Source organism: Coturnix japonica, chromosome 6, assembly GCF_001577835.2.
Source record: "Coturnix japonica isolate 7356 chromosome 6, Coturnix japonica 2.1, whole genome shotgun sequence".
Lineage (NCBI taxonomy): Eukaryota > Metazoa > Chordata > Aves > Galliformes > Phasianidae > Coturnix > Coturnix japonica.
Window position 1 is genome coordinate 13,147,717 of NC_029521.1, and position 26,410 is coordinate 13,174,126.

The window sequence follows — 26,410 nt, forward strand, 5'->3', positions numbered from 1 at the left end:
CGGGCTCCTCTTCCGGCCTCGCGGCGCAGCCCGGCGCCGGGGGTACCGCCGCAGTCCGTCTGCCCTCGACGCGGGGCGGCAGCGCCGACTGCAGTGCCCTGCACCCCCCGGGGGGGGCGGCCGCACCCCGCCCGCAGTCCCCGTGCGCCGTCGCCGCTGCGGGGCCCCGGGAGCGCCCCCGGCGGCCACACCCCGCGGCGGGCCGGGGCCGGCGGAGGGGCGGAGGGAGGGGGCCGGCGCGGGGTGTCTCCGAGCCAGTTCTCGCGGTGCTGGCCAGGCTCTGCCTCCTTCCCCTCCCCGGCGAGCGGTGACTGTGCACGGCTGAGCGGGGAGCGCCGAGCCGGGCGCGGGGGGAGCCCGCGCCGCCCCGCCGAGCCCGGAGGGAGGCCGCCCGGCCGCGCGTCCCGGCCCGTCCCGGTCGCCCGCCCCATGCCCCAGCGGCGCTGAACCTCCGCAGCCCGAACATGGCCACCACGGCAACGTGCACCCGCTTCACCGACGAGTACCAGCTCTACGAGGAGCTTGGCAAGTACGGAGCCCGCCGCGCGCCCTGCCGCCCTCCCGCCCGCCGCTGTCGCTGCCGGCGCGGCCCGGAGTCGCTTTTCGGCTCCTCGCGAGGAACAGGAGGAGGGTGATTAGTCGCCGTAATCCTCCTCCTCTCCGAGCCCCGCTCCCCCGGCAGAACCGCCGCGGGTCCCCGCCGCCTGCCTCGGGCTGCGCGCTCCTGTTGCACCCCGGCACTTCCTCTGTTCCCCCCCTCGCCCTGTCCCCGGCCCGGTGCTGCTCCCCGCCGCACGCTGCCGCTCCCTCCGGGCGTTCTGCGCCGGGACGCGGCGCCGTCCCCGCCGTTGGGCGATGCTTTCGTCCCCACTTCCTTGTCCCTGAGAAAGGACCAGGTGCTGCTGCACGGCGCTTCGCCCTTCCTCCTCCCTCCGCACTCGCGTCCGCATTGGCAGACCTGCCGCTGCACCCTAACGCGGGGCTTTGCGGGGGACCTGGAGGGGCAGGGAGGCAGCGCGGGGGCAGCCGGGGCGGGATCGCGGGGACGTTGCTTCCCGGTGCCGCTGCTCCCCGCTCCCTCCCTTCCTGCACCAGCTGCCGGGCTCTGCTGCGGTTCTCCCTGTCCCCGTCCCTCCCCGCGCCGCTGCGGCTGTGTGTCACCGAGCCCGGGCCCCGCGCTCCCACTGCTGCGTGCTGCCTTGTAGGTAGAGGTTGAGGAAGGGGAAGCGGGGACAGGACTGCAGTGTCGGGAGGATTCGAGCCATGTCAGCCCGGCTGTAGGGCTGCGTGGGGCCGCTGCTCAGTTCCTGATCCTATTTCTTATAGCTACATATGTCCATTTGTCCGTGAACGTGGGGTTATATTCCTGTTCTAAAAGAACTTGGAATTATCTCCCCGCTTTCTCTTATTTGTCCTTTTCTCCTTTCCAAACCTTTCTTGTTAAGCCAGTTGTTATTCTTTTCCCACCCTGTTTTTTTCTTTTTTTTTTTTTAAATTTTGTTTTGTTTTTCTTTTTCTTTTTAAAGAAGGGACAGCACTGACAGCTCATCTGTGTAGTCCTGCAGACTTTGAGTCCCTGTCTTTTCACCTTGGTCTCTGTTGTATTATCTCTTTTTTCCTCACAGAAATCCTTCTTCCCTCTCTCTCAGACCTCTTCTCCGAGTGGCTCTTTGGAGTAGTTGTAATAATATCAATAGTTCCAGCTTGAGAAAATGTACGAAGCCTCGTAGCTTCCTACTCACTCCATTCATAGGTACATGCTTATCCCCTTTTCAGGTGGGTAGACAGATGGAAGGGAGCCAGTACCTCCTGCCAGGTGGTGCAGGGATTTGTGACCGAGCACTCAATCGTGGGCAGAGTGTGTCCCGGTTGTCTGATATAGCTGCTGGGGCCACTGTCTTTGGGAGATGGGCTCACGGCTGCTGTTTGCCACATCATTCCGGGCTGCTTGTCTTCCACTCATCAGTCCCCGCGTGCTCTGTCCCTGTGCCTGTGTGCTCTCCCTCCCCAGTGTCACTGTTCTGTTTGTGAGGGGGCTTGAGGCATCTTCAGGCGGGCGCTAGAGTGCCGTATGTACCAGGTTTGATTTGCTCAGCAGGCAGCATGCACTGTCCATTGGATTCCCGTGTGTTGTTTCCCTCCTCTGTGTCTAATGTACCGTCCTCAATCTAGTTCACTCTGGGGATAGAAGTTGCTGCTGTTTTGTTCCTGTTTTCTGTTTCATAGCACCTGCCCTCTTCGTTTCTTTTCCAGGGGAGCCTTCTCCGTGGTCCGCAGATGTGTCAAGAAAAGTTCATCACAGGAATATGCTGCAAAAATCATCAATACCAAAAAGTTGTCAGCCAGAGGTTAGTGCTCAGATCTCCTCTTAGTCCTTCCATGAACAGAAAATATTTTACCGCCCTTGAAGCAGGTCTGGAGTTGTTTGTCTGGGTCACTATGCGTCTGTTACAAAGTAATTGAGTTATGTAGCAAAGAGGAGATTAAAAGGAGGTTAGCATGGAATGATTGAACATCTTTTTTTTATCTGGAAATGGATACTTTGTGATGTTGGTTTGTTTTTTTTTCTTCGGGGGATCTTTCCCCTGTGAGCCAAACCAACGTGAGGTGAGTTTATAGAGAATTTACCTTCGTCCATGTGCTCTGATCTACTCCCAGTAAAGGGAATTGTCGCAGACTGATTCTGCTGAATGCGCTTTCTAACAGGAGATCTGTCCTTCCAGAGCACATGTGGGTTTGTTTGTTGGTTTGCTTGAAGGAAGAATGTGACATACCTTGCTCCTGTCGTATGGCAGTTACATGTAGAGGGTTTGGGTGCTCACAGGTTTACCTCCTAAGGCAGAAATAGGCTGCATGGTGCAATCCAATGAATTTGACTTCTTGATGAATTAGAACAAATGTTGCTTGCATTCTTCAGCTCCAGGGTTTCCAAAAAGCTGAAGCCAGACTGCTGTTTTAAGGAGAAGCAACCTTATCTTTTCTCCTAAGCTGTTGGTTTCCCAATTCCCAGAGGTATGTGTACATGCAGAAAGAGGTGTATTTCCTTGTGCAGGGAGTGTGGTCTTGTAACGCACAGGGAATCCTTTGCAGGGTTGAAGTTCTTTCCATACGGTTCTCCTTCTCCAAAAGGACAGGAGCAATGGAGTTGTAGTAGAGGATGCTGAAAGCAGAGTGCAACAAGTTGGGATGCCAGATGAGAATGTTTCCAGAAGATCTCAGCCCTTAGAGGCCATTCAGATTTGACAAAATGGATGTGTTCAGCCCTTGTCTGTCCTGCCAGCTGAATAGATGGATTAGCAGCAGGGTGGACTCAGGGGGAAGGCATAAGGAAGAGACAAGGATTTTTTTTTTTAATAAATGATTTGTAAGTGAAATGTTTTTTGCCTGATCCCTAAAAAAAGAGATGAAAAAGGATATCCGTTCTCTCTTGCACCAGAATATCAACTGTGATGGTAAGAGTGTAAGATGGCTTGAAGAACGGCAAAGAATTTTCATTTACTGTAGTCACAGAGAGAAGCAGTATCAGAAGCAGAGTGCCAGGGTAAGAAGGCTGATTGCCTCACACCCGTGCCTTGTACACATGATGATTTGTTGTTTCAGTATCTAACCTGAATGAAGTCATTTTGGGAACCAGCTGATGTGGCTGTGTGTTGTTTGGGTGGTGGCAGCAGATCCTGAGTGACTTGGTGTCCCTTCCATGGTCACATGATTGTTGCCACTGGGGAAGGTGAAATATCCAATCTCCTGAGCTCAGTATGTGAAAGGTTTGGAAGGTGTCTCTGCCTTGCTAATGGCTGTGAATGCTGTGCTTTCTTAGCTATATTCCCTCAGCATCCTGTAGTGAGGATGAGAAGTAGAATTTCAGGAGAGCCATCTTCTCAGTGTGAGTGGCCACAAGCCAGAAAGGAGTTGGCTTACAAAACTGATTGCAAAGGAAAAGTTGTTTCTGTGCAGAGAAGATGATATTGAAATTAACACTGTAGATAAGAGAATGGCAAAAAACTGCAGGGTGATAGCATTGAAACTAAATTCATAAACATACCAGTACAAGCCCAGAAGTAGCAGATCTGATAGAGACATTTTTAAGTGTTTAGGCACCTAATGAGTTACAGAGGGAGCAATATATAGATCCTAATTGTTTTTTGTGTTATACTGATGACAGTTTTATGATCCAGCGAGTAGGAGATGTGTGGGTGATTACAGCCACGTTTTGAATTAACTTCTAATTTTCGTAACTTCCCGTCAGTGAAATAGATTGAGGATACTAACCTGGTCCTCAGCTGACTGACATGCTGCAGCTGGCAGTGGTTTCTTTAGGAAGGTACTGGTTAGTTAGAGCACAGTTGTGAGGAAAGCCAAGAAATGAAATGGATTTCTGCTAATGTAGAAGAATGGCAGAAACAAGAAGCAACTGATCTTGTCTCCTTGAAGTCTTGCTGAGGGCTATAGAACCTGTGTTCGCCATGAGAAGTGGATGCTAAGTTCAGCTGAATATATGGGCTCCTCAGTTACACAGCTGTGTTTGCTGATAGCTCGAGAGGTTAACACAAGAAGGAACTAAATGCTTTGATAGGAACTTAGTGAGTTCACCTTGGAATAGGGCTTAAAGCACTGAAGGAAAACGCATGCTGTTTGGATACTGCAGCTGTAAATCAGTGATCAGAGAGATTCGATTCAGCAGCCTGAAAATGAAAGTCTTGGGGAAAGGCATTTTATAGAGCTGTCTGCACAGGAGGAGAATTACGGCGTTAATTCTGCAGTGCCCTGGCTATATGTTGCCTGATGCTTCCTTTCCCAGAGCTGGCACTTCTCCCTGGGGAGGCCACATCTCTGCCTGGCAGGATGCACACCCAGGGCTCTGTGGCACACCCGGCTGCATGCCTGCCTGCTGGTGGGCCCACTACCCTTCAGACCCGAGTCCTGCACGGGGGTCACAGCAACAGAATGTCCCCTGGGCAGGGATGTGCTTCCCCTCTCCAGCTTAAATGTGGCTAAATCTGATGTTTTGTGCCGTCTTCAGCAGAATTTGAACTATCTAACATAGTCACTGCTGCTTCCAGAGCCAGCACCGTGCTGCTGGTGAAGAGTGCAGCCCATTGCGGCTGCATGGAAGTTTTGCTTTTCCAGTGCTTCCATTGGTTGTGTCCAGGGAAGTGGTAATAAAGCCTCACTTTCCTTTTGCTGTACTTTGTGCTACCTTTGATTTTCAAGAGTCCTGATGAAGGAATAATAGAGAGATGACTAGAAAATGTTTGGTAGTTTGATGCAGGTAGGTGGGAAGGAGGAAGAGGAACACTCAAGGGTAAATGGTGTGTGTTTAAGGGATTCTCCATTACTTGGCTCGTTTGTAAAACTGTTCTCTCAAAGCAGTAAAGAGATGTGGTGCTGTTGTGGGGCTTCTCTGAAGACAAGGAGGGTGAATGGTGCTGCAATTGCTTCCAGTGTTGTGAAGAGAACAACCCTGGTCTTGTAAGCTTCGTCTTCTGTAAAATACAAGATCTGACGTTGAGAGTCTCTTGTTTCTTTTTGGTCTGTGGTTTTCAGATGTCTGTTCTCTCTTTTATTAAATCCTGTTAATCAGAGCTGGTCTAGATTAAAATTCATACTTGGGCTATAATGAAGTATTTGTTATTATTCATATTGTGTTGATGCTTAAGACTGCCTGGTGAGGAGTATGCCAAGAACTTTAATATTAATTAGGGGCCAAACGTCTGTGGAAAAGGAGAGGAAGCAGACTTTACCTTAGTCAGCATTCAGCTGATGTATATAAGAGCAGTGGTTATTGCACATGGGGAAATACAGTGCCTCAGACATCCAAAATTCCTACGGGACTGAACGCCCAGGCTCCTATGAGAGGGCTCTTACGAGAGCTATGGGCAGATGGAAGTAATAGCTGTGATTTGTTTTGGAAGCTATCTTGTGGGTGTCACCAGAGTACTAGTTTCAATGTAAAAACTCCTAGCAAGTAAAGTGCAGTTCCTGGGCAGCAATTCAGATTGTTTGCAGTGGCCAAAATGATCGAGAGAGAAGAAGAGGCTATAGTGGCAGCAGGGAAATGTCCAGGTTCTGACTGACCTGTGTTGGTGTTTTGGGTGAAGGAGTTTTCTGGGGCTGGCAGTGGAGAAGCCCAGTTGTCACTTGTTTTCAGAGCATGCATCCAGAATGTATTTAAAGAAATAGCTGTGCTCTGGAAGGAAGTAGGCACAGCTCTATCCTGCAATAATGTTTAACATGTTGTTTATACCAAACCATATGTAGTGACCTAACCAGCACGTGCAGAGGGACAGCATCATTGGCCCCTTTTTTTGGTCTATGTAGGGATGCTTTATGTGTATTACCTCAATTGTTAATATTTCTCTGCTGCTGAAAATCTGTATCTTTCAACTCCTGCAAGTGACAGCTTTTGAAATACAAGTGCAAAGCGGCTATTTGGAAAGTAAGGCTTCTTTGCTGCTTTCTCCCTGCTGTGCCTTTGCTGTCGCCTGTGGAATATAGAGATGGAATTTCTGCCCTGCTTTCCATCTTTCCAAATTTGTAAATCAGAAGAAAATTTGCAGCCTACCCAGTTATTTTGTTGTTGCTGCAGGAGATTATGTGGATTGTGGGAGGAGTAGGGAATTACTTCTGTGTATCAAATCTCACCAGGAAAAAGCACCCGTGATGGTTCTAATTCAGTTATTTGTTTGTTTTTAAGCAGCTCTCTTGTCCTGGGCTTTCAGTTCCAGAGTGGTTGTTGATTTCAGCTTTCTGGAGATGTCCGTAGCAGTTCTCCTGGCTGCTCAAACATTGAGCTTGCGTGCTACAAAGGAAGTTTAGCAGCATCACTCACCACCCTCTGCTTTGGTATGCTTTGCAACTGCTCTCTGCCTGCCCTTGGGTCAGGGCTCTGGGGCTGCCCTCCAGCCCCAAGGAATCCAGTGTGGTGGTTCTTGGCTCTGTGCATAGAACTGCACTGTACCCCACTGCAAGTGTGTCTGGCTGCACGGGAAGCCCAGTGTGCTGGTCACGTACGGCTGAGGCACAGGTCTGAGCTTGTGTGGGAATGTCTTGAGATAGGTGTCCTCTGCCTGCATGTTTTGATGGGCTGGTGGCAAGCGTCCTTTCTTGCAGAGGACAGCAGATCAAGCTGTGGCTGTCCTGCCATGTTTTCTGAGCTGCCAAATCAGGTCTGGTCACTTGGAGTGAGATAGGAGCTGCCTTTTTACCACAGGTCTTTAAGCACTCACAAAGTGCTATGCTGTGTCTCATGCTTCTCCTCCTGTCTCCTGTCTGTGAGCAGGCTGAGGGATGCTCTGCCTGGGGAGCACAGAGATGAGCTGAAGTGATGGGCATCAGGGTGGAGCTGAGGAGACAGTTGTGTGCTGGGATCGTAAATTCCCCAGCAGTCTGCAACACCATTAGGAGGGGGCTCAGCAAGTGCGTGTCACTGGAAGTTGTGTCCCTTGGAGAGGTGCTCAGAGAGGGAGGGATGTGTATGAGGAGAGACCTTTGCCAAGGGTAGTGGTGGGGCTGGAAGTGAGACAGGAGTGGGAAAATGCAGGGGGTCAGCCTGGCTTCTCACTTGCCGTGGTGTGATGAAGCACCTGGGGTGGCTTTGGCAAGGGAGGTGGTGGGCTGGGAAGTAGAGAGAGTGGGAGCACAACTCATCCTGCAGCCACGAGCTGGCTTCCTCCCACTGTGGATTTCAGTGATGGCCAGGGTTACCCCAGGTTGCCTCTCAGTTTACACTGTATATTTTATAAAGGATCTGGAACAGAGCAGACAGGATTTCAGCTCGTGTCTGCCTTTTCTGTGGTCACACTGAGTATTAAATTTCCTGCTGTAACAATGTGGGGGGGGAAGTGGGCACCCAGATTGGGCAGGAGCTCCCAGAGCCACAGTGTGAGCATGGGGAAAGGGGCTTGGCAAGAGCTGGGTTTCTCAGTCACATGGTGTAACCTGGATTTGCGTGGGGCAGAGTAGTGATGAGGGTAATTCCTGTGTGTGTCCAGAAGCCCTCAGCTCTAGAGCATTTACCCTGATCAGCAAATGGTAGAAATATTTCCAGGTGTCCCTCAAGTGAGGGATGGGATGCTGAAATCCCTGGGAATGTTTGGGGCAGGCGGAGCTGCCAGAATTCCTACTAAGGAGGGCCCAGTGCAAGAGCTGGTGGCGGCTGTTGTTACTCCTTCTAGAGCGTAGCATGGAAACTTCTCAGTCTTAAAATTGAGTTTTCCTCTGGGTGGTACTAAAGCCATCACCACCAGGGAGAACTCATCCATGGGTCATGAAGAAATTTCTGGAGATTGTGTATATCTGTATATTTGACATGTTGGGTTATTAACACAACTGTTTTCAAGAGAGGTCACTGGTGACTTTGTCCCCTTCACTTCCCTGAACAATTTTATTTTTTCTGATCCCGTAAACTGGATGAATACGATTCTTAAGAGGAGAGCAGGCTAATGGAAAATGAAATCTCTCTCCACTTGGCCATCCTTGAGCACCATCTGTGTGCCACGTGACCCTTAAAACCAAGGTGTCTTCCCCCTTCTGTTAATTCCTGCCTGTCACCTGCTCTAGAATTTCAGGTGTGGTGGCTTTTTCCCTGTTGTTGTTTTTTTCCCCCTTTTTTCCTCTGCAGCGCTATGAGCTGGGCTGACTGCAGGTTCCTTTCTTACCTTCTTAGATTGACTATCTACTTAAATATCGCTGCGTACTGCTCTTGTGGCTGCTCAAGCATTCTAGTGTGGCTGCCTGCATGATTTCTGGAGAACAGTGGTAGAACACTTCTGAGGAAACGGCCTGGCAGCATCTTGGAAAAGAGCGTGTTCAGCACTGAGAGTTGCTGAAGAGCAATGAGGCATAGATTGAACCTTCTGGGGAAACTGAGTCTTTAGCTGTAAGATTTGGTTTCCTCGTAGCTTTTTCTATTTGTTCTCCCCTGTTCACTTTTTCTGTTTTCATTTTTGAGCTTACTTTGAATGTTCAGTTTTCTGACATGTGTCAATTAATAGTAATTCTAGACATCTGTAATGCTTTTACTGCAAGTGTAACTTTGTGATACTGCTTTATCCTCCTTCCCTCCCAGCTGGTATTGCAGAATCCTTGTTGTTCTCACCTTTTGGGTGAGTAGATGAGAGAAGCTGGTGGTTGTGCAAGTGGTGAATTCCTGACAACCCTGAGAATAGTTGAGGGATGTAGGCAGAGCTGGTTAATGTTTGTTGCTTGTCAGGAAAGGAGGAGATAACCATGGCTCTGCTGTGTGTGTCAGACCCCAATTTGCCAAATTCTGGCCAGAGGCAAAGGGGAGGATTCCCCATCTCTGAGATGAGTAAACATGATGACCTTTCAGAGAACGTATGTATGCATATAGACGTGATACTGAACTCTCATCACTTTTGTGTTATGTTCTTGAGGGTGTGAGTTAAACATCTCTCAGCACCAGTGAGCTGTTCTGGTGCTTCCATTCAGTTTTCCTGTTTTGAGCTCACCATGCTCTGGGCTGTTCTGTTTTTATGGCTGGGGTTTTCTTAACAGTGACACTGGGATAAGGCTGGGCTCCTGTCCTGCTGCTGAGAAAGGTGCTGGCCGACCTTTCCTCTCTGCTGGAAGCCAGAGCTGGTTAGCTTTAAACAAAAGCTCCTTTTCCCTAGGGTAACCAAGGTACCATCTCCTGAAGTGCTGTTAATGTACTTCTGTCAGAGTCCCAGAAGCTGAGCTGAGAGCTGTGCTGGAGAAGAGAGTAGCCATTGTGGGAATGAAGACCAAGTTAGTATAAAAGAAAAACATACCCAATGCCAGCATCTCTCTGGGTGGAGAAAGGTGCGTACAGGGATGAGGCTGGGAGCAAGTATAGCTCTGGCAGGCCAGCGGGACCACATGGAATGGCGGCAGGACCTGGGAGCTGCTGCGCTTGCCAGGCAGTACTGCTGCCTTATCTCTGGGTGCTGTTGCCATGATGACTGTGGCAAACAGGGACTGAAAAATTTACCAGATGCGTGTGAGCCAAAGGATTAAACTTTCTCATAGGCGGGAAGGGAGGGAGGATGGCGGGTGATGATGTATTAACGAAGGACAGCATCCTGGTGAGAAATACCAGGCTCACTATCCATTAGCCACCGGAATGGCTGCAGGGTGAGGACGGACATTCCTTCTGCCCATGAGTGTCCAGACTCAGCACTGTGTACTGCTGGAGGGGGGTGAATGCATCCTGCTTTTACTGGTAGGATTTGCATTAGTTGGGTAGCTGAAAAATAAGAAGTGAGATGAGTCTCTGTTTCTTATATCAGTCTCTTCTTTTGTTCCTTATACCCACAAATAGCTTCAGTTGTCTAACTTGTGCTTGGAGATTTTCCATGTTGGAGCTGGTGCACATCATTGAGTTTTGTTGCTACCTGCAGATTTCAGGCTGTTGAACGTGAACCCATCCAGCCTGCTTGGGTAGTATTGGTAGTGCAAGGCTGCTGTCATTGAAAGTGGCTGATGAAAAATCGTGTCAGCACCATTAGTGGTCGTGCTGGTCTTGACCCTGTGTGGTGCTGTTGTCTGTGCTGGTTGGCTGCTATATGGACTGACCCAGAGTGTGTTAGGGGCTGGCAGCTGGCTGGGGAGGATGGGAGTATCTGCACCCAGTGCCCACACCTCAGTGCTCCTTCACTCAGAACGTGGTGTCGCGTGGCATTGCTATGAGCTTGCAGGGTGCCATTCTGCAGTTTGCTCTGGGAGAGACAAACCTCATCTTGCCCAGCAAAATTCTGTCCAAGAGTACACACATTAGCCTGAAATGTTTGAGTATGGACTTAACAAGATAGAATTATAGTAATTAAAACTAGTCCCTCTCTAGTAGGGCTTCTTCAACTTACCCAAAAATGTTTATTTATGGAATGAGAAATTAATATATATGGAAATTAGATGTATGTGTCTTTCCCACCAGCCCAGCTGCCAAGTGGACTTTTCAGTTCCCGTAAGGGCTGCAAATGAGAACAAGGATGTTAAGGCACCTAATCCAGGTCCTGAACCTTTGTGGAAAGGGTTCTTTTCCCTCCCCTCACTTCCTGCTCTCTTGTAGGCAATTAGCTGGGGTAGGCTGCAGCTTGTCTGCTGGAGTAGCAGCATCTGGAGGTGCTTTATCTTCTGCTCTGCAGTGTCGCTTGCAGTCACCAGCTGATGTGGACTAGCAAGGAGGGTTGTTTTTTTTCAATGCCAGGGAAGCACTGAGAAAAGTGGTCTGACACTGCAGCCCAAAATCTGAGGTGAAAAAGAGGAAGAAGAGATAGCAATCTTTAAAGACAACTTTCTTTCCTTTCCTTGAGCCTCAGGTAGCTCAGCAGGCAAGTTTTATCACGAGGTTATTTTCTGAAGCTGTTGCTTTGCTCCAGATGTGCCCTAAGTTCCAGAGGGTCTTGCAGTTGGGCTCGCTTCTGGGTAAGATTCTCCCTACTTGTGCAGCGGAATGTAGCTGGTGTGTGAAGCTCTTGCTTCTCCAGGATGCGTGTTGAGCACACAGGTGTACTTGCTGCTAGAAGCCGACTTTCAGGGACCTGCCTTGAGATTTGACTTGAGAGGGAAATAGTTCAGTGCTTTCTCTGGGCCACACTCAGAAGATGCACATTTCAAATAGCATGAGTGCCCTGGAAGCTTTTGCAGGGAAAACAGCTCGTTATATCTCTTCTTGTATTGGTCTCCAGTGCTTGCCAAATACACTTAGCATTTCTACTGTAGTGGAGCAGCTGTCATTCTGAAAATGCGTATCTTGTTTTTTCCACTCCCCTTGTATCAGAGCATATAACATTTCATGGGTGATGGGCCAAGAAATCACCCATGATGGCCGAAGAAAAAAATAGATGTGGAAGAAGGAAGTTGTGTTGAGCGCTGCCCGTAGCTCATCAGTGCGGTGCCCAGAGGGGTGGTATGGTGTTAAGTTTAGGTTTGCCTGCCTCGGGCCTCTCCATGTAAGCTTTGGATATCAAATGTCCTCTGTTGAGATTGTGTCGGAGAGATTAGAAGTGTTAAAGTTGCGCAGCTTTGGTTTATAAGCAGTGCCAATGCAGGGACAAAGCTGGTGCATGATGGATGTGCTTCTTTAGTGCAAGTCAAAGCAGTGATTCATAGATCTCGTGTTACTTTAAATATTCCTGATTTTTGGACTGCAGGCTTGAGAAGTGGCTTCCAGCTCTGCCCATTTTGGTCTGATTTGAATGTCATCTGGGCTAGAATCTGCCAGCTCTGCAGATTAGGTTATTGTGTTGTGCCTACTGCTTGTTAGGAAGCCGTCCGGCTGAAAATTTTCGGTGTTGCCTGATCAGTGCTGAGCAATGATCCACTGTCATCTCTGTCTGTGTCTGAATTAGCCCTGCACTAGCGTGGATGGTGCAGAGGAGCAAAGAGCTGGCTAGCTTGTCCTCTGTGTGAAAGCACTTGGACAGCAGCAGACAGGGATCTTTGCAGCGTGCCTCTCTTCTGCAGACAGTGAAGCTCAGCATCAGAGATGTGAAAAAAGAGGAGCAAGGTGGTTTGCTTTCTTGATAACCATTATCAAATATTGCTGACAAGTGCAGGTGGCTCTGGCTGCTGCTAGCAGTTGCTGCAGCGCTGGTTACCCAGCTTTAAGGAAGCACATTATGCCGAGTTAACTCCTTGTGGCTGTGCGTGCTCTGCATCTTCACGGTTCTGAGGCTGAGCTGCCAAAGCTTTCCCTGCCACCACCTCACAAATGGTCAACAAGTTCTTTGGCTCTCACAGGCTTTTCAGCCTGCTCATCTCCCTGATGAACTGTGAACCATTAACTGTGGAGGCTTTTCTTATGTGAAAAATGGTAAAAACTCCTTCCTTGTGTTGAAAACGCATCTCAGGTCTCACCTATCAAGTTAGCTTATCTGGAGGGGCAGTGAGGAATGAAATGGGAACAGTGAGGTCTCCAGCTCCATTGAGCCAGAGGAATTTATGTTCTTCCTTCCGCATCTCTGGATTCCTGGATCCTGCAGTGCAGTGAATTGGCACTGCTAAGGACCTCCCTGCCGCATGCTCACCTTGCCTGTTCACCAGCTGCTCTATCTGAACCCACTGGCACCTGCTGGGAGCAGCAATGGGGAGAAGGAAGGAGCTCCTACCCGGGGCTGAGCTCCCTCGGTGGGATTCTTCTGTGCCCAGCTGTGTATTTCAGGATCCTCTGTATGCAGGTGGATTGAGGTGGGGAGGCTGGAGCTCTTCCTGGGGTCAGTCACCATCCGTGTGCTGGAGAGGCTGTCTATGTGGCCACAGCACTTTGGAGCGGCTCTGTGCCCTCCTGCCTCTCTCAATTCATGTCCACTTTAAGAGGGTTCATCTGCAATGCAGCTGTTAGCAGGGAAGTTCTGTAAATCAGGAGGGAGTGAGTGCGAGCCAGCCCTCTGCCTGCAGTCGTGGCTGGGTCCTCAGCTCAGCCTGGGCGGACTTGCTCACAAAGGCTTCTGCAGGAGAAGGAAGGGGCAGCAGCACGGTGCAGATGGTCACTGCTTTTTCCCCCTTCCCCCCTCGCGTGTCTGTGCCTGCACCGGGTGCTCAGCAGCTGGAAAAGCACAATGGGCAGCAGCCTTGGAACTGGAAAATCCTGTCGTGCTTTTCCCTTCCTTGCTTCTCTGTCACAGTCTCACTAGGTGTTTGCTTAGGGCTGTTCCTGTCAGGACGCCTTCATTGCTCATTTCTTACACAGGATGTCCTGTTACAATTCAGAGCCAGTGAGCTTCTGCACATGACTCAGTCGCAGAGGCCTTGTCAGCCACGGCTGTGTGGCTGTTTAATGCCTCACTGCCTGGCATCACAGCCCTGCTCACTGGAGGAGTAGGAAGAGCAGGGAAAGGTTGCTTGTGGACCTGTTGTGCCTGGGACCTTTTGTGGGATGGCTTGTGGCTCCTGGTTGTATGTTTCTGAGGATGTTCTGGTGGAGAAAAACCTTCTGGTTTCTGCAGCAGGGTAACTGGGAAGCAGGAAATCCTCATGGGGACCTGCAGGGCTGGAGCTGGGAACAGCACCCATATCCTTCTGCAAAGACAGCAGCTGGGAAGGGCCCTGCTGCTCCTGCTAGTGCTGAACAGGCAAGATTGCCTCCCTTACTGCATGTTCAAGTAACCTGGGCAGGCTGCTATGACGTTCAATCTCAATTTCTTGATTACAGCTTTGGAAAGTCATCGATGATGCAGGAGAAATAGTTGTGTAATTCACCACCTGCTTTTTCTCCTCTGTTTTCCTTCTCTCCTGTTTGTCTGGGCGTTCGTTGTCCCTCTTGCAGTAACTGAATTGTGTGAACCATGTATAAGCAGTGTTCCCTCCCCTTTTGCCGAGGGACTGGATGACTTGTTGTAAGAAGTTATTTTTAGGGTTTGCTTCCTGGGATATTCTACCCGTGGCCAGTTATGGTGATGAAAATGTCACTGCGACGTTTAAAGGACTCCCAACTCATTGCTAGCGTGTCTGGTCTCTCTGTTATAATGGTGCTCATGGGAGATGAGAATCCCTTCCCACTGCATCACCTGTGATTAGGGAGACAGTCACAATGACTCTGCAGCATGACTCCTTGTGAAAAGAGCACTGAGCTTCCGCCCTAAGTGTTGTGTTGAAACTGAATTGGCCCAGGAGGGGAGAAAAAAGAGAGAAAAGGGGGGGAAAAGATAGAAGGAGAGAGGAAATAAAGGTGCGCTGGAGTTTTTCTGCCTTATCCTTTCTATGTGGGGATGTCAGTGCTGCAGAGCTGTTTGTCACTGCACAGAGCTGTCCCTAGCAGGCCATTTGCTCCTTGTACTGGATAGATTGGATTGCACTGTGTTGCTGCCAAAAACCTCGGCAGACCAGAGCAGGAGGTGTGTGCTTTTCTTTTTACATGCCTCTGCTACCTCCCACCCAGATTTGCTGCCTGAGCACCTGAGAGCAGTTGATCTTTATGGCAACTATCTCCAGCTTGCACAGCATGAGCACAGTATGGGAACCTTGCAGAGCTGAACGAGGCCACAGGCTGGCAATGCATATTCACTGGTGCCAGTATTGGTTTAAGGAGTACCTGCCTCTTTTTCTTGGGCTGTTGTTCCCTTCTTGATATCATAGTTGGCCACTTTCCTTGCCCTGGTGGTTGTGCTGTGTTGGGGCCATGCAAGGCCCTGCCAACTGTAGCGAGGGGAAAGTGGCTGTTAGAGGGTTGGGGGACACTGCCCCCAACTAGATAGTGTCCTCAGGACTAGCAGTGCTTACAGACCACTCTGTGTGTGGCTTTTTAAGTGATCCTTATATTCAAACTTGCTTTACTGAATGCTGGCTTTTTCTGTTAAAGTCATTTTGCTAGACTGTTTCTAGGCAATAGCTTAACGTACTTGTGCATGGTACATGTAGGATCAAGTTTTTAGACAGGCTGCTGTAGTGTCTTTTTGTTTCCCTCTTCTCCATGTTCTCTGTTGAATGGACTTACTGACATGTGGTGCACATTGCCCTTCCGTAGAGAAGTGTTTTGGTGGTTCTGCTATATGATGTTGGATGGGGCACATCTGCATTTCAAGTATTCTCTCTGTGAGGTTTCTTGGTAGCTCTGTATTTACAGTTTTCACTGCTTAGTTTAAAGTTATCCCGGTATTGCAAAGGGAACTTGTTCTTAAAATAGATGGCTTGGCCTTTTTTTCCTTCTTAATTATTCTAATCCCCTGAAACTTGGTTTTTCATCTCATTGTCAGGAGAGCCTATTTTGACGGGTTTTTATCTCTTAGAGAGGAGTCGTTCAGCACTTGGGTGCGGAACCATTCATTTATGCACCCAAGAAGATACTGTGTTTAGTTGGCTCCTGGAGTACCTGATAGCACAGTCAAGGCAGAGTTCCCAGTGGTCCTCCCTCTCTCAACTGGTTGGAAAAGTGGTGAATGCTGACACGTTGTGTGGACCCAGGTCCTACCAGCACATCTTGTGCAGTGAAGAAAGGCTTTTTGCTTAATTTGAGTGTTAGGAACACGTGGAAATTCTGTGCTTTTGTTTCCTTCCCAAGCTTCATTATTTGGGTTCAAACTACATTTTCTCGACTTACTCAAGAGAAATCCACCTGTTTGATGAGCAGTGATAACTATAGCATTTTATTCAAGAGTCACACTGTGTTGTCACATAGTGATGGAAGACTGGGGGCTGGATGCTGTAGCTTTCCAGTCTTGGACATCCTTGAACAAGAACTTCTGAATGTTCATGTGTCAAGGTTGCATGAGAAGGAACTTGTACAGCTCTTTCTGCATGGAATCCTTATGGATTCAGTTCTTGCCTTGTTAAAGGTGGAGGTGTAATGCATGGAACTTCTTCCAGGTGGGGTTTTCCCGAGTTTTTGTCAGGGATTTGCTCACTTTTGGAAAGGAATGGATATTTAGTCTTGTCCTCGAGCGGACTGATTTCCACTTCTGCCTCCACTGTGCTCCCAGTATTCTTTTTTCCCCGCTATGAAAGAAGGCTGATCACAGTGTTTTGCTCCTCTGGACCACAAGACCACCATGTGTACACTGGGACCACTAGGAAAGCAGTGTTTGTTTTGTTTTTTATTTTAGCCCCATACTTGCTATGCTGTTTCCCTCACCATCTACTTAACAAATCAATAGCCTTTATTCTTTCATTGAACAATTTGGCATCTGATGTGCTCTGTCTTCCCAGTCCCACTATTGGGCAGGTAAATGCTAGCACTGTTTTACACGCAGAGAAACCAAAAGAGATGCAAATTTTAAGGTGCTTACCAGTGCACTTAGGCTCTTTTCCTAACTTATTAAGAATTATTGCCAAGTCTTATTGTTTGCAGTAACAGTAATGTGGAGAGTATAGGTAGAAAAAGGGCTGTGGGAATTTCAGGGGAAATAATGTGAGCTAAAACGTATAGTGTTGAGTCCTCTAGTTCAATGGGCATTGTAATAAGATTTTTGCATGTTCCCCGTACTGTTTTTCGTTTGGTTTGCTTATTTCTTATGAAGTACAGTGCTGAAATACACCACGTTTGGCATGCTTTGTCTGTGAGCTTGGACTCGCTACTGTTCTGTTATTTTTCCAAGTGATAAGAGGGATTTTGAAGACTAGAGGTAAGTGCAGTTTGTACAGGAGGCTTTTTTATAGGTGACAGTGAACAGGATGCATTTGTTAAGACTAATCATAACAAGTGAAAGGAATCACCTGGATAGAAAACGTTAGTGGTGAGTGTTGGTCACAGCTGCAGGAACTGGGGCGGTAACAGCTGCAGTGAGTTGCTCTCTGGAAGGGGTGAAAATGAGATAGCAAAAATGAGAACTTGGATCTCAAAGATCTAAAGGAGCTGCACTGCCAAGAAATGGATAATTTGTAACTAAAATCAGCAGCTTCACTTGAGAGTGAAAATAAAAGCAATCTTAGGATGAAAATTCAGATAAATTCTAAAATTGGCTTCATTTAAGGATCTAAGTAATTGGGCCAGTTGTGAAAATTTAGATCATGAGATGCTGTCAGGAAACAGCTTCCTTTCCCGCTTTCTGTGTCTCTAGCTAAACTGACCTGCATGTTAGTACCATGGCTTCCTGCCTCCTGGAGAACTTGGAAACATTGGCCTTAACGTATGGTTAAGCCTTTCCAAAAGAAACAGCTGTAGATGTACAAGGTACACTGCTGCAAGCCCTCTTGATCAGATGATAGTATCGAGCTAGTATGAAGTCTTCAAGAATGTAACATCCTTTGCCACCAAGGGAGTGGATGGGTTTAAGAAGATTACTGTTAGCTTGTCAGAAGGAATAATTAGAAGTTATGGGACAGAGCTGAAGAGCTGTCATTAATTGAATACTGGTTCTGAGTAGGGAATAAAAAGTGGGAGGGAATGTCCTGAAATCTATTCTGTACTTAATAATGTATGTGCCAGGGATACTGCACCTGTGTGAACCAGCGGGATTGAAGCTGTCTTTAGTGGGCATTTAGAAAGCATGCTGCTGGGCTGTGGAAAGGAGTATGTGTGCGGGGGAGCTGAGGGAAAAGGAAAATCCTAGGGAGGGGTGGAGTGTGATAAAGGTTAATTAAAGTGTGCTACGGAAACTTGTTAGATGTTCTTGTGTGCCCTTTCTGTAATAAGAGACAAATTTGGTTATGCAACAAATTGAAAATTTATCTTTTCAATAATTCATTCCAAACTTACTGCCTTGAGACACATATCACAGATTGAAAAAAGGGATGAGGAACTCGTGTGTAATTAAAGTCAGCATATGTGAAAAAGGAATTCTTTTTAGAAAGTGAGGGCTTATGGTCTTATTTCTTCAGGTTATTTTTGTTTGACGCTGGGAGATTAATCCCTTTTCTCCTTTATATGTGGTGACTGGGGCAGTCCTGAAACAAACACAGGTTGCTGTCTCCTGTATTTGCAATTGCTCTGTCCTCCATTTCAGGGAAGAATACAAGATTTCCCCTGCCTCACGCTTCCCTCTGGAGACAGAGCCTTTCCTAGCACCACAGCCAGAGAGTGGAAGATGAGGAAAGGGATGGAGGTTGGGCTCCAGCATCGACAGTGATCTCTGCTATGGCTTGGTAGGAAAAAAAATAAATGTCTAAGAAGGACATTCAGTCAGGAACCTTTTTCGGTTGGTCTTTTCTGCCATCTGGCAGTCCTAATGTTCCAGCATGTTGTAAGTTGAATTGATTCTGTAGTACCTGAATTAGTGGGTTTCAGCCACTGTTGGTTAGGGAATGCGAGACAAAATGAATTAGTGGTCTGGCAATGAGGTGTATTTAATTTAACAGCTCTGAGAACTGACCACTGTGGCTTGACTTTCCTTGCTTTTGGAAATTGTGTCCATCTTCACTTTAATTTTAGCTTTTCCTTTGTCTTTAGTTTGAGTGGGTGATTGAACTAGATATCACTAGAGGTTCCTTCCCATCTCTATCATTCTGGGATTCCATGAAAATATAATGCTGTTGAGGACTAATGCTGGCATGTAGACCTATGCTTGGAAACAACTTCTTACACTGGAGCTCCAAACGTTGTTCCACTTCTCTCTGGGGTGTTATGCTGGCTGTGCCCAAACAAACAGGGCTTCTGCTCAGGGCCAGAAGTTCAGGTTGATGTAAGTGTTTGAACTGAAAGCATGAAGAGTCTAATTTCACATCTATTCTGTGGCAAACATTATTACAAGTTATTAGCGAATTCAGTGCATAAGTCTTAGGAAAGTAAATGTGTACATAACTGAAAGCCCTGGCGGTTCTGCAGTTTTTGTGGAAACATGGGAGCAAATCAGGCAAGGGCTTCTCCCAGAGTGGGTTTGAACTGCTGTCCAGGCTGACTGTGCCAGGAAGAAGCGTGCCAGCTTCTGCGCTCAGTGGCACTGCAGCTTTGTAGAAGTGAGAGGCATGTCCAGCCGTCCTTTGACACCTTCAGGAGCACACACCGTGCCAGGCTGTCGGCTGGAAGGAGTTGGCTGGAGGGAGTTTGCACTCCAGAGTCTGGCTGCCTGGGGGAAGGGGAATGTTTGTTTGCTTGCTCCTTGGAGTCGCCTGTGTGCCTCTAATTTAAGGATGTGATTGCATATTGAACGTAACTATAAAATCCATGATGTGATTGCTGACCCTCTAAAAGCTCTGAAAGTTTGTCTCAAGCGAAAAAGAAGAGGTTTTTGGTTTCCTAATACTGTGTTTTAAAAACAAGTGCTTATTTTCAAGGCATGAAGTATATCTTAATTGCAAACTGGGGATCTTAAAGCCATCCTTCTCTTAAATGGTTGGTTCATTTGGAATAACTGTGAACCCAAACGAAGGGCAAATAGCACTTGGTTGTGAATTATCAGTGTTTATGGAAAGTCAAACTCTGTTTCCTTCCCTCCTGCCCTTGCCACAGCGAGAACATTGCTTTTGTGCAACGTAAACTGCATTTAGGAATGGTCTTGTGCTTAAGAGCTTTTTATTAATGAGGCCTATTAACAATAATGAAAAATGGCAGCCTGAAAGTGCAGAGCTAGCCAGAAAAATGATTGTCCCAGAATGACAGGATGGCTGCGTACTCTTTCTTGGCTTATTTGATTTGGATCAGGGGGAGGAGTGTAGGCTTGGCCCTGAAGGGAACTGTTTTCCTGCAGACGTGCCTGTGGGGCCCAGCTTGTGCTGGGGACCGGTGGGGCTGGGGCTCCCCATGCCACAGCTTCCCAGGCTGAGCCCCACCGATCCCATGACAGGTCTTTGCTTTCCCAAGGCTCAGCAGGGCGAGCAGCAGCAGGACCCAGCTTCATATCTGCTAGAAGGAGCAGCTCTGACTCAGCAGCACAGAGCAGTTGTGTAGAGTAGGAAAGGAACTTCTTCACGTAATTATTCATCTGGCTTTGTTTGTGTTGCAGTGTGTTGCCACCTCCGCATCATGTGCTGTTTTAGTTGGGAAGGTTATGTGTTGCTTTTCATTGTATGAATAATTCTGCTTAAGGAAAGGGGATCCTTGGCAGTGACTGTATTGGATTAAAAATATGAAAAAATGTTCCCACTGCATTCCTGCTTAGGAGATGACACAAGAAGACTGCACTGATGTTGCCTATTCACATGAATAAACAGCCAGGCATTGCAGGGACAGTCTGCAGAAGTGGAAGCTTACTTTATCTCCCAGCCTTTGCATCCTCCAACTCCGTGCTATATCCACGTGTTCACATTAGTAATTTCCTTTTGAGACAGAGCAGCCTGCCGTGGCACACCACAGGCTTGGAATAGCTTCCCCTGATATGGGACCAGCTTTGCCTGTCCTCACTGAAAAGGATTTCTCTGCTTCTTCTCTTACTTCTGTTTGTTCTGTGTTCTTAAGAAATGGGGGTTTCAGGAGTTATAGGAATTCTTGTGCCTTGGGATGATTTTTGTGGTGTGGCAGGGTTTTAGGGCCAACAGGAGATCATTTCATATCAAGGTGATGACTCTTCTCTTCTGGAGGCAGTATTGTTTGCTGGAGAAGACTGGAAGGAGATGATTTCTTGGCTCTGTACCATGAGTGTCCAACCTCTTGGCTTGCCTGGACCTCACTGAGTGAAGGAGAATAGGGCTACAGGTTGGATGTGCCTGCTCTAGACAATGGCTGCTACCTCAAACTGAGGTATCAGACCCTTCAGTATTTTAAATGGATTTTACCTTCCCGATAAGCCACCTCTTAACTATTCAGTGACAGGACCCAGTGCTTGGAGCTCAGTAGGCTTGACTGGCCAGCATGGTGGTGTCTCATCAGTGGTGATGAGGAGAAGGTGCACCATCTGCTCCTGAAATATATTCTGTACTGAAGAGAAGGCATTTCAAGCCACTTTAACCTTGGCTCTAGCTGCTCCTTTTTCACATGGAGGTAGCTCATCTACCCTTCGCACATGATGGGGTCCACATATTTGCAGCCCAGCCCTACTGTGGGGACAGCTAAGCACTCTGTAGGAGCATGCAGCTGCTTGAAGGGTGCCTGGGCATGTGGCTGAGCTGGTTGTGTGGGGAGTTTGGAAACTAATAGATGCGGAAGACATGCGGGAGCATTGGTTGCAGGCTCGGTTAAAGCAGAGATGAGACTGATGTTTCACACGAAGCTGCCATGTCCTTGGTGGAGTTTGGAGCAGGCTGCCCGTGGCACTGTCAGTGCTGCAGCAGGGTGAGAGGAGAAATCAGCTGCTGGTGCAACACATTTTGTAGTCTGGCTGCCAAAAGCACTGAACAATGCCAGGTTTGTGCATGTGCCGTTTGGCTGGATTTTATTTTCCAGGTCTTGCTTTCCTCTGTACATTGCCACAAGGCCAAGATTGGTGAGTTGGACCCAGAAGTGCAGGGAGTGTTTTGTTTGCTTCACCTGCTGTATTTGAAAAGATTGGCCTTTCTTTACTAAAAATTCATATTGCAAAGTCTCCCCTAAGCTATAATATTAACAAAGGGTGGAAAAAGCAATTTCAGACCCAAATGTGGTAATGCGGGTGCTAAAACTCAAACCTGATAATTGCCACTTGCTCTCTTCAGTTCCTCTTTTCACAGGTGGATGCACTGAGCATCCGTGCTCCTTCTGAGTGTAATTTGTCTGGCATACACAGAAAAGTCAAGTTTATGGATATCCTTTGGAATCAGATATTTTGTTCCATGTTCTGTAGTCACGTCTATGATGTGTCGCTGCCACTTTACATATACGTTAATTTTGCTGTTTTTTAAATTTCCAAGTTTTTTGTAAAGGTTTTTTCTTTTTGGAGGGGGAGAGAGAGGAGGGCGCAGAATTTAAGTTTTATTGCTTTTTAGATTTTATTTTTAATGTGTATGAAATGTCTTCTTTCCTTTGCCTATTCACTGACTTGGTCATTCAGCACTGCAGCCCAGAATTCTTTTAGTCTCACCACTGGTTGGCTGTGTTGGCATGAAGCAAGTAAACGTGTTCAGGTGTTTTTTACCTTTGGTGTTAAATTTGGACAGAGATCCCCAATGCCTTCTTATTTCTTCTTTTTTTTTTTTCCATTTTGTCTGTCTCCATTCCCTGATCAGGGGTAGCTGAAGGCTGATCAAAGCACATCAAGACTGTTGGGTGGGCAGTGTCTGTGAGAAGACAAAGAGTAATATTGGGCCTCAGCCTCTTTAAGAGCAGACCATCTTGAGCTTTCACTTGTGCTTCTGCAAAGCAGGCTACTCCCCTTATCTTGTTACTGGTTCTGTTGAAGCACATGGAAATCCAGTGCTATAAGATGTCATAGGAAATGTGGTGTGTTCTTTTGGAGCTTGTACTAAGAATCTGGATCTGTATTTTATTTGAAGGACATTTCAGATTGTTCTTTTTGATGCTTAGTCATGACTTGTCTATATGCTGTCATGCACTTTCTACTTGATAAATAGTAGACTTCAACAATTTATTTGGTGACTAGAAGGTTCTTTTCTATTACATACATGTGAAATATTTGCCAACAAGCTATCGTGTTTTGGGTCATTCTGGTCTTTACTGAGGTAGATTAGAAATGGCTTAATGATTCCCTCAGAGCTTTACTACGCAGAACCTCATGAACTACAGGAGGAGCAAATATTTTATTTATGTAATAAGATCTGCTGAGACATCTCAAGGTACATTACCAGCTGATTTAGTTAACAGGACTGCTGAAATGTGCTCACAGGGTGGGAATCACAGAACAAGGGTGTTTCTCAAATTGCGGTTGAACCTGCGGCATACTGTTCACTTCCTTGGACATGAAGAAGGCTGTTAACGTGTTAGGAATATGATGCTTCAGCATCTGCCTTTTGGGGGTTTTGTTGCTCTTCTAGTAGTGTGAAAAACATAGGGAAACAGCTAGGTTTAACTTATGCTGATGAACATAGGAAGATGTAGAATAAATATCTATACTTCTGCCTGAATATGACTCATTGTTTCTTTTGCCCAAATTATATTCTTGAGAGTATCTGTTCACTGCAGAGGTGCAAACTGAGTTTGCCCTGTGGCTAAGACTCAAGGATACATCTTAGTATGGTAAAGGCAAGTCATTGAAGAAATTCTCTCTCAGAATAGCTGCCTTGGACAGAGTGAGATAGATTTAAACTTGACAGCAAACAGACAACACTGGAAAAACACCATAGAGCTGCAGGTATTTGGTTTTCTGAGATACTCTGACCTCTGCCTCTTCAGACTGCCTAGGGTGATCTCTCCCAGCTTCTCCTACGCAAGGACCTCGGTTGTTTAATGAAACAGAGCAGCCCTCTCAGAACCCTGTTTGACAGTCTTTCCCTAATAACCTGTGTATTCTTCTCTGGGTTGAATGCTTGCAATATCTTTACTGTGCAGCAGATTAGAGAGGACAAAGCTGGTTTATCTTGGTCCAGGACAGTGCACATTGCCTTTGGCATGATGCTGATGCAGTGCTTCCTGCCAGCCTCATTTCTTGCTGTTGTCTCCTGGTTCTTGTTTCTGAAACTCTTGCCTCCCAGATCTACTGTGACAGTTTGATCATTGGTTTCCCCAGACCTCTCTTCACCTTCTTTGTTCCTCTGGTGCAATCCCTACAATTTATTTTTCTTTGTGTGTGGAGATATATATATGTGATAATAAAAGTTTCTCCCGTAAGCAGGCAGTGATGAGTTTTTCTAGATCTGCTACTCACTACATGGTTTTGCACTGAAATCTTCCATTTCTCTAGTCACAGATTTAAGTTTGCTGTTATTTTGATACTTGAGTAATTCTTGATGTGCATTCTCCATTTCATCCTTGTAGAGTAATTTGGGAGCTTTAACAGTCTCTGCTTTTAACTTCAGATCACAAAAATTCATCTGTGCTTGCTGGCTTCCTCACCAGCTAGGACAAGAGAGAATTACTCTGCGTGATCATAGGAGATGCTACTTGCAGTGTCCAGGAACAGGGGTACTATGGTTTTGTCTACATCTGTTAAAAGAGGAGTAGATGGCCTGACAGATATCAGACACTGTCTGTTTTCCTCATTGGTGATGTCTTTGGTTCTGCTTGTCAGTAGCCAGCAGCATAATTTCTTTTTGGGAAATTGGTGTGTACCACTAGCTGCTGAACAGCCTGTCTCTAAAGCAAGGCTGTCCCAATAGCACGGCCATACTTGCATTACTCTAATCCAGATCTCCTGTGATCTTTCGGTATTACGTTATTGGGTTTTGATTCTTCCTTCTAGGTGCAGAATCTATGGCTGCCCAAGTTGCAGCCCTGACTGTACTGCTGACTCCTTGGGATTTTCAGATAAATTGCTTTATTCTCATTCTTCTTTTAATCTGAAAAATGGAATGTTTTCCTTCAATATGTGATGAGAGGATGGTAAAGATTGATCTTTATTCTGTTCTTGTAAAAATGATTACTTCTAAGATGAGTGCCAGGAGATATGACGAAAAAAAGCTGAAGGAGCTCTGATGAACAGTTCTCTCTTGTACTGAATCAGAAATTAGGGGTAGGCTAATTCAGTCAGAAGAACATTTTATGGGCTGACGTGAAACTCCTGGGGCACTAATTCTCAGAGTATTGTAGCAAAGGACAGTGAAATCACACTGTATAGCTGGGTGAGCAGTTGCAGCCAGCGTGAGCTGTGTTCTGCTGCTGAAGGAGGCAGCCTTTCTCCTGACCATTTGTTCCCTCCTTGCACTAGCACAAATTCTTTATATAGTTACACAGTGAACCAGGTTAATGATGGATCAGTTCAGCTCTCCAGTTCAGTACGCTGCAGCACAAATGCTTGCGCCAGCATCAGAAGCAAAGAGGATGCAGGACTGTTAGGAAACAGGGTAGAAGAAGGATAGTAGGAACGCAGTGACAAGGTGGTGTTATAGCACAGGAACCTCCTGAGCCTGCTGTTGGACAACGGTGCACCAATGTAATGACAGAGGAGCGTTTTCTTTATTCCTAGACATATATAAAAAAAATTTGGCTTTATCTTAGCTGTGGCCTTTGGGGAAAAGGGTGAGGTGAATCAGTGTTGCAGAAGGACTTTGAGCTCATACAATTGTAGTGCTGGGATCCTCATTTCCAGTAGCCTGGCTAGGGAATTGGAGATTCCACTGCATTTCTGTATGGCGAAGTTGCTAAAGTATGATATTAAGGGTAGAATGGCTTTTTGGAGGAAGCGAGGGGTTCTTCAGTTGAGATAGTATCTTGCTGTGGTTCTGCCTTTCCTAGTGTGCATTTCTTTGCGCAAAGAGCTCTTGTAACAAAAAATGCAGGAATTACTGTGCCTGTGAGGCGTTCTTGCAGAGAAGCATGATCTGGACAGAAATCAGGACTGGCAGCAGTTAGCATCACCTCTTGCAGGGAACATTCTTGTTCTGGAAATTGGGACTTGATCTGATGGCATTGTCTAACCCTTCTCATGCAAGCCTCAGTTTCTTTCTGAGGCATGGGTGCTTACCTGAAATTTGGGTCTGAGTCTGCCTGGATTGTCTATCTAATGCCATTGCATGTTCAAAGAGGTTTTCTCCCAGCCTTAGTATCACCCAAATGAAGAGATCTCAATGGTCTGTCTCCCTTGTTTTGTCTCTCTGGGAAAGTCATTTCCCACCATTAACAGCTAAGCTCCAGGAGTGGGAACGGGTTTCTCTGTGATCCCTCACGGTGTCATTGCCCACACGGTGAGTCACTGGTAATGCCCAAGTTCTTATTTTTAGTTCTGTTGCTGCCATCAGACTGAAACCATTGGCCAGTAAGAGACTTAAGCGAGGAGATAAACATGTTAATCTCTCTAAGGCCTTCCCCCTCAGCTGCTGCCTCTGTGCCTTTGTACATCTCGAGATATAGCTTTCCCTGGTCCATCAGGCAGGACAGTGTCCCCTGTGCACCCTGGCAGGATGTCATTCAAACTTATTTGCTATGGAGGGCTGGAGCTGAGAGGAAAGCCTCTGCGTGCACGTGGGTTTGCGTGCGCAGACAGGCAGCGTGCTTTCCCTGCAACAAAGGCAAGCTGGGCATGCTGTTACTTCCTACCCTGGCAGCTTTGCCTTCAGAGCTTTTCACAGAGCGTTTATTCCTTTCCCAGGTCTTAGCTGC

General features: G+C 47.2%; 1 protein-coding gene across 21 annotated transcripts in view; it reads left to right on the forward strand.

The window, feature by feature from the left end:
• Nucleotides 1-354: 354 nt before the first annotated feature.
• The window catches only part of CAMK2G (calcium/calmodulin dependent protein kinase II gamma), a 108,880-nt gene continuing 82,824 nt past the window's right edge, over nt 355-26,410 (forward strand). For 20 of the 21 annotated variants that reach the window (XM_032445265.1, XM_015866532.2, XM_015866540.1 and 17 more), the window contains exons 1-2: nt 465-529; nt 2,254-2,348. In XM_032445265.1, coding sequence (XP_032301156.1) covers nt 465-529; nt 2,254-2,348 — 160 coding nt within the window. Of the gene's footprint in view, nt 530-2,253; nt 2,349-26,410 lie in introns of all 21 variants that reach the window. The other variant, XM_032445264.1, reaches the window with a different exon arrangement.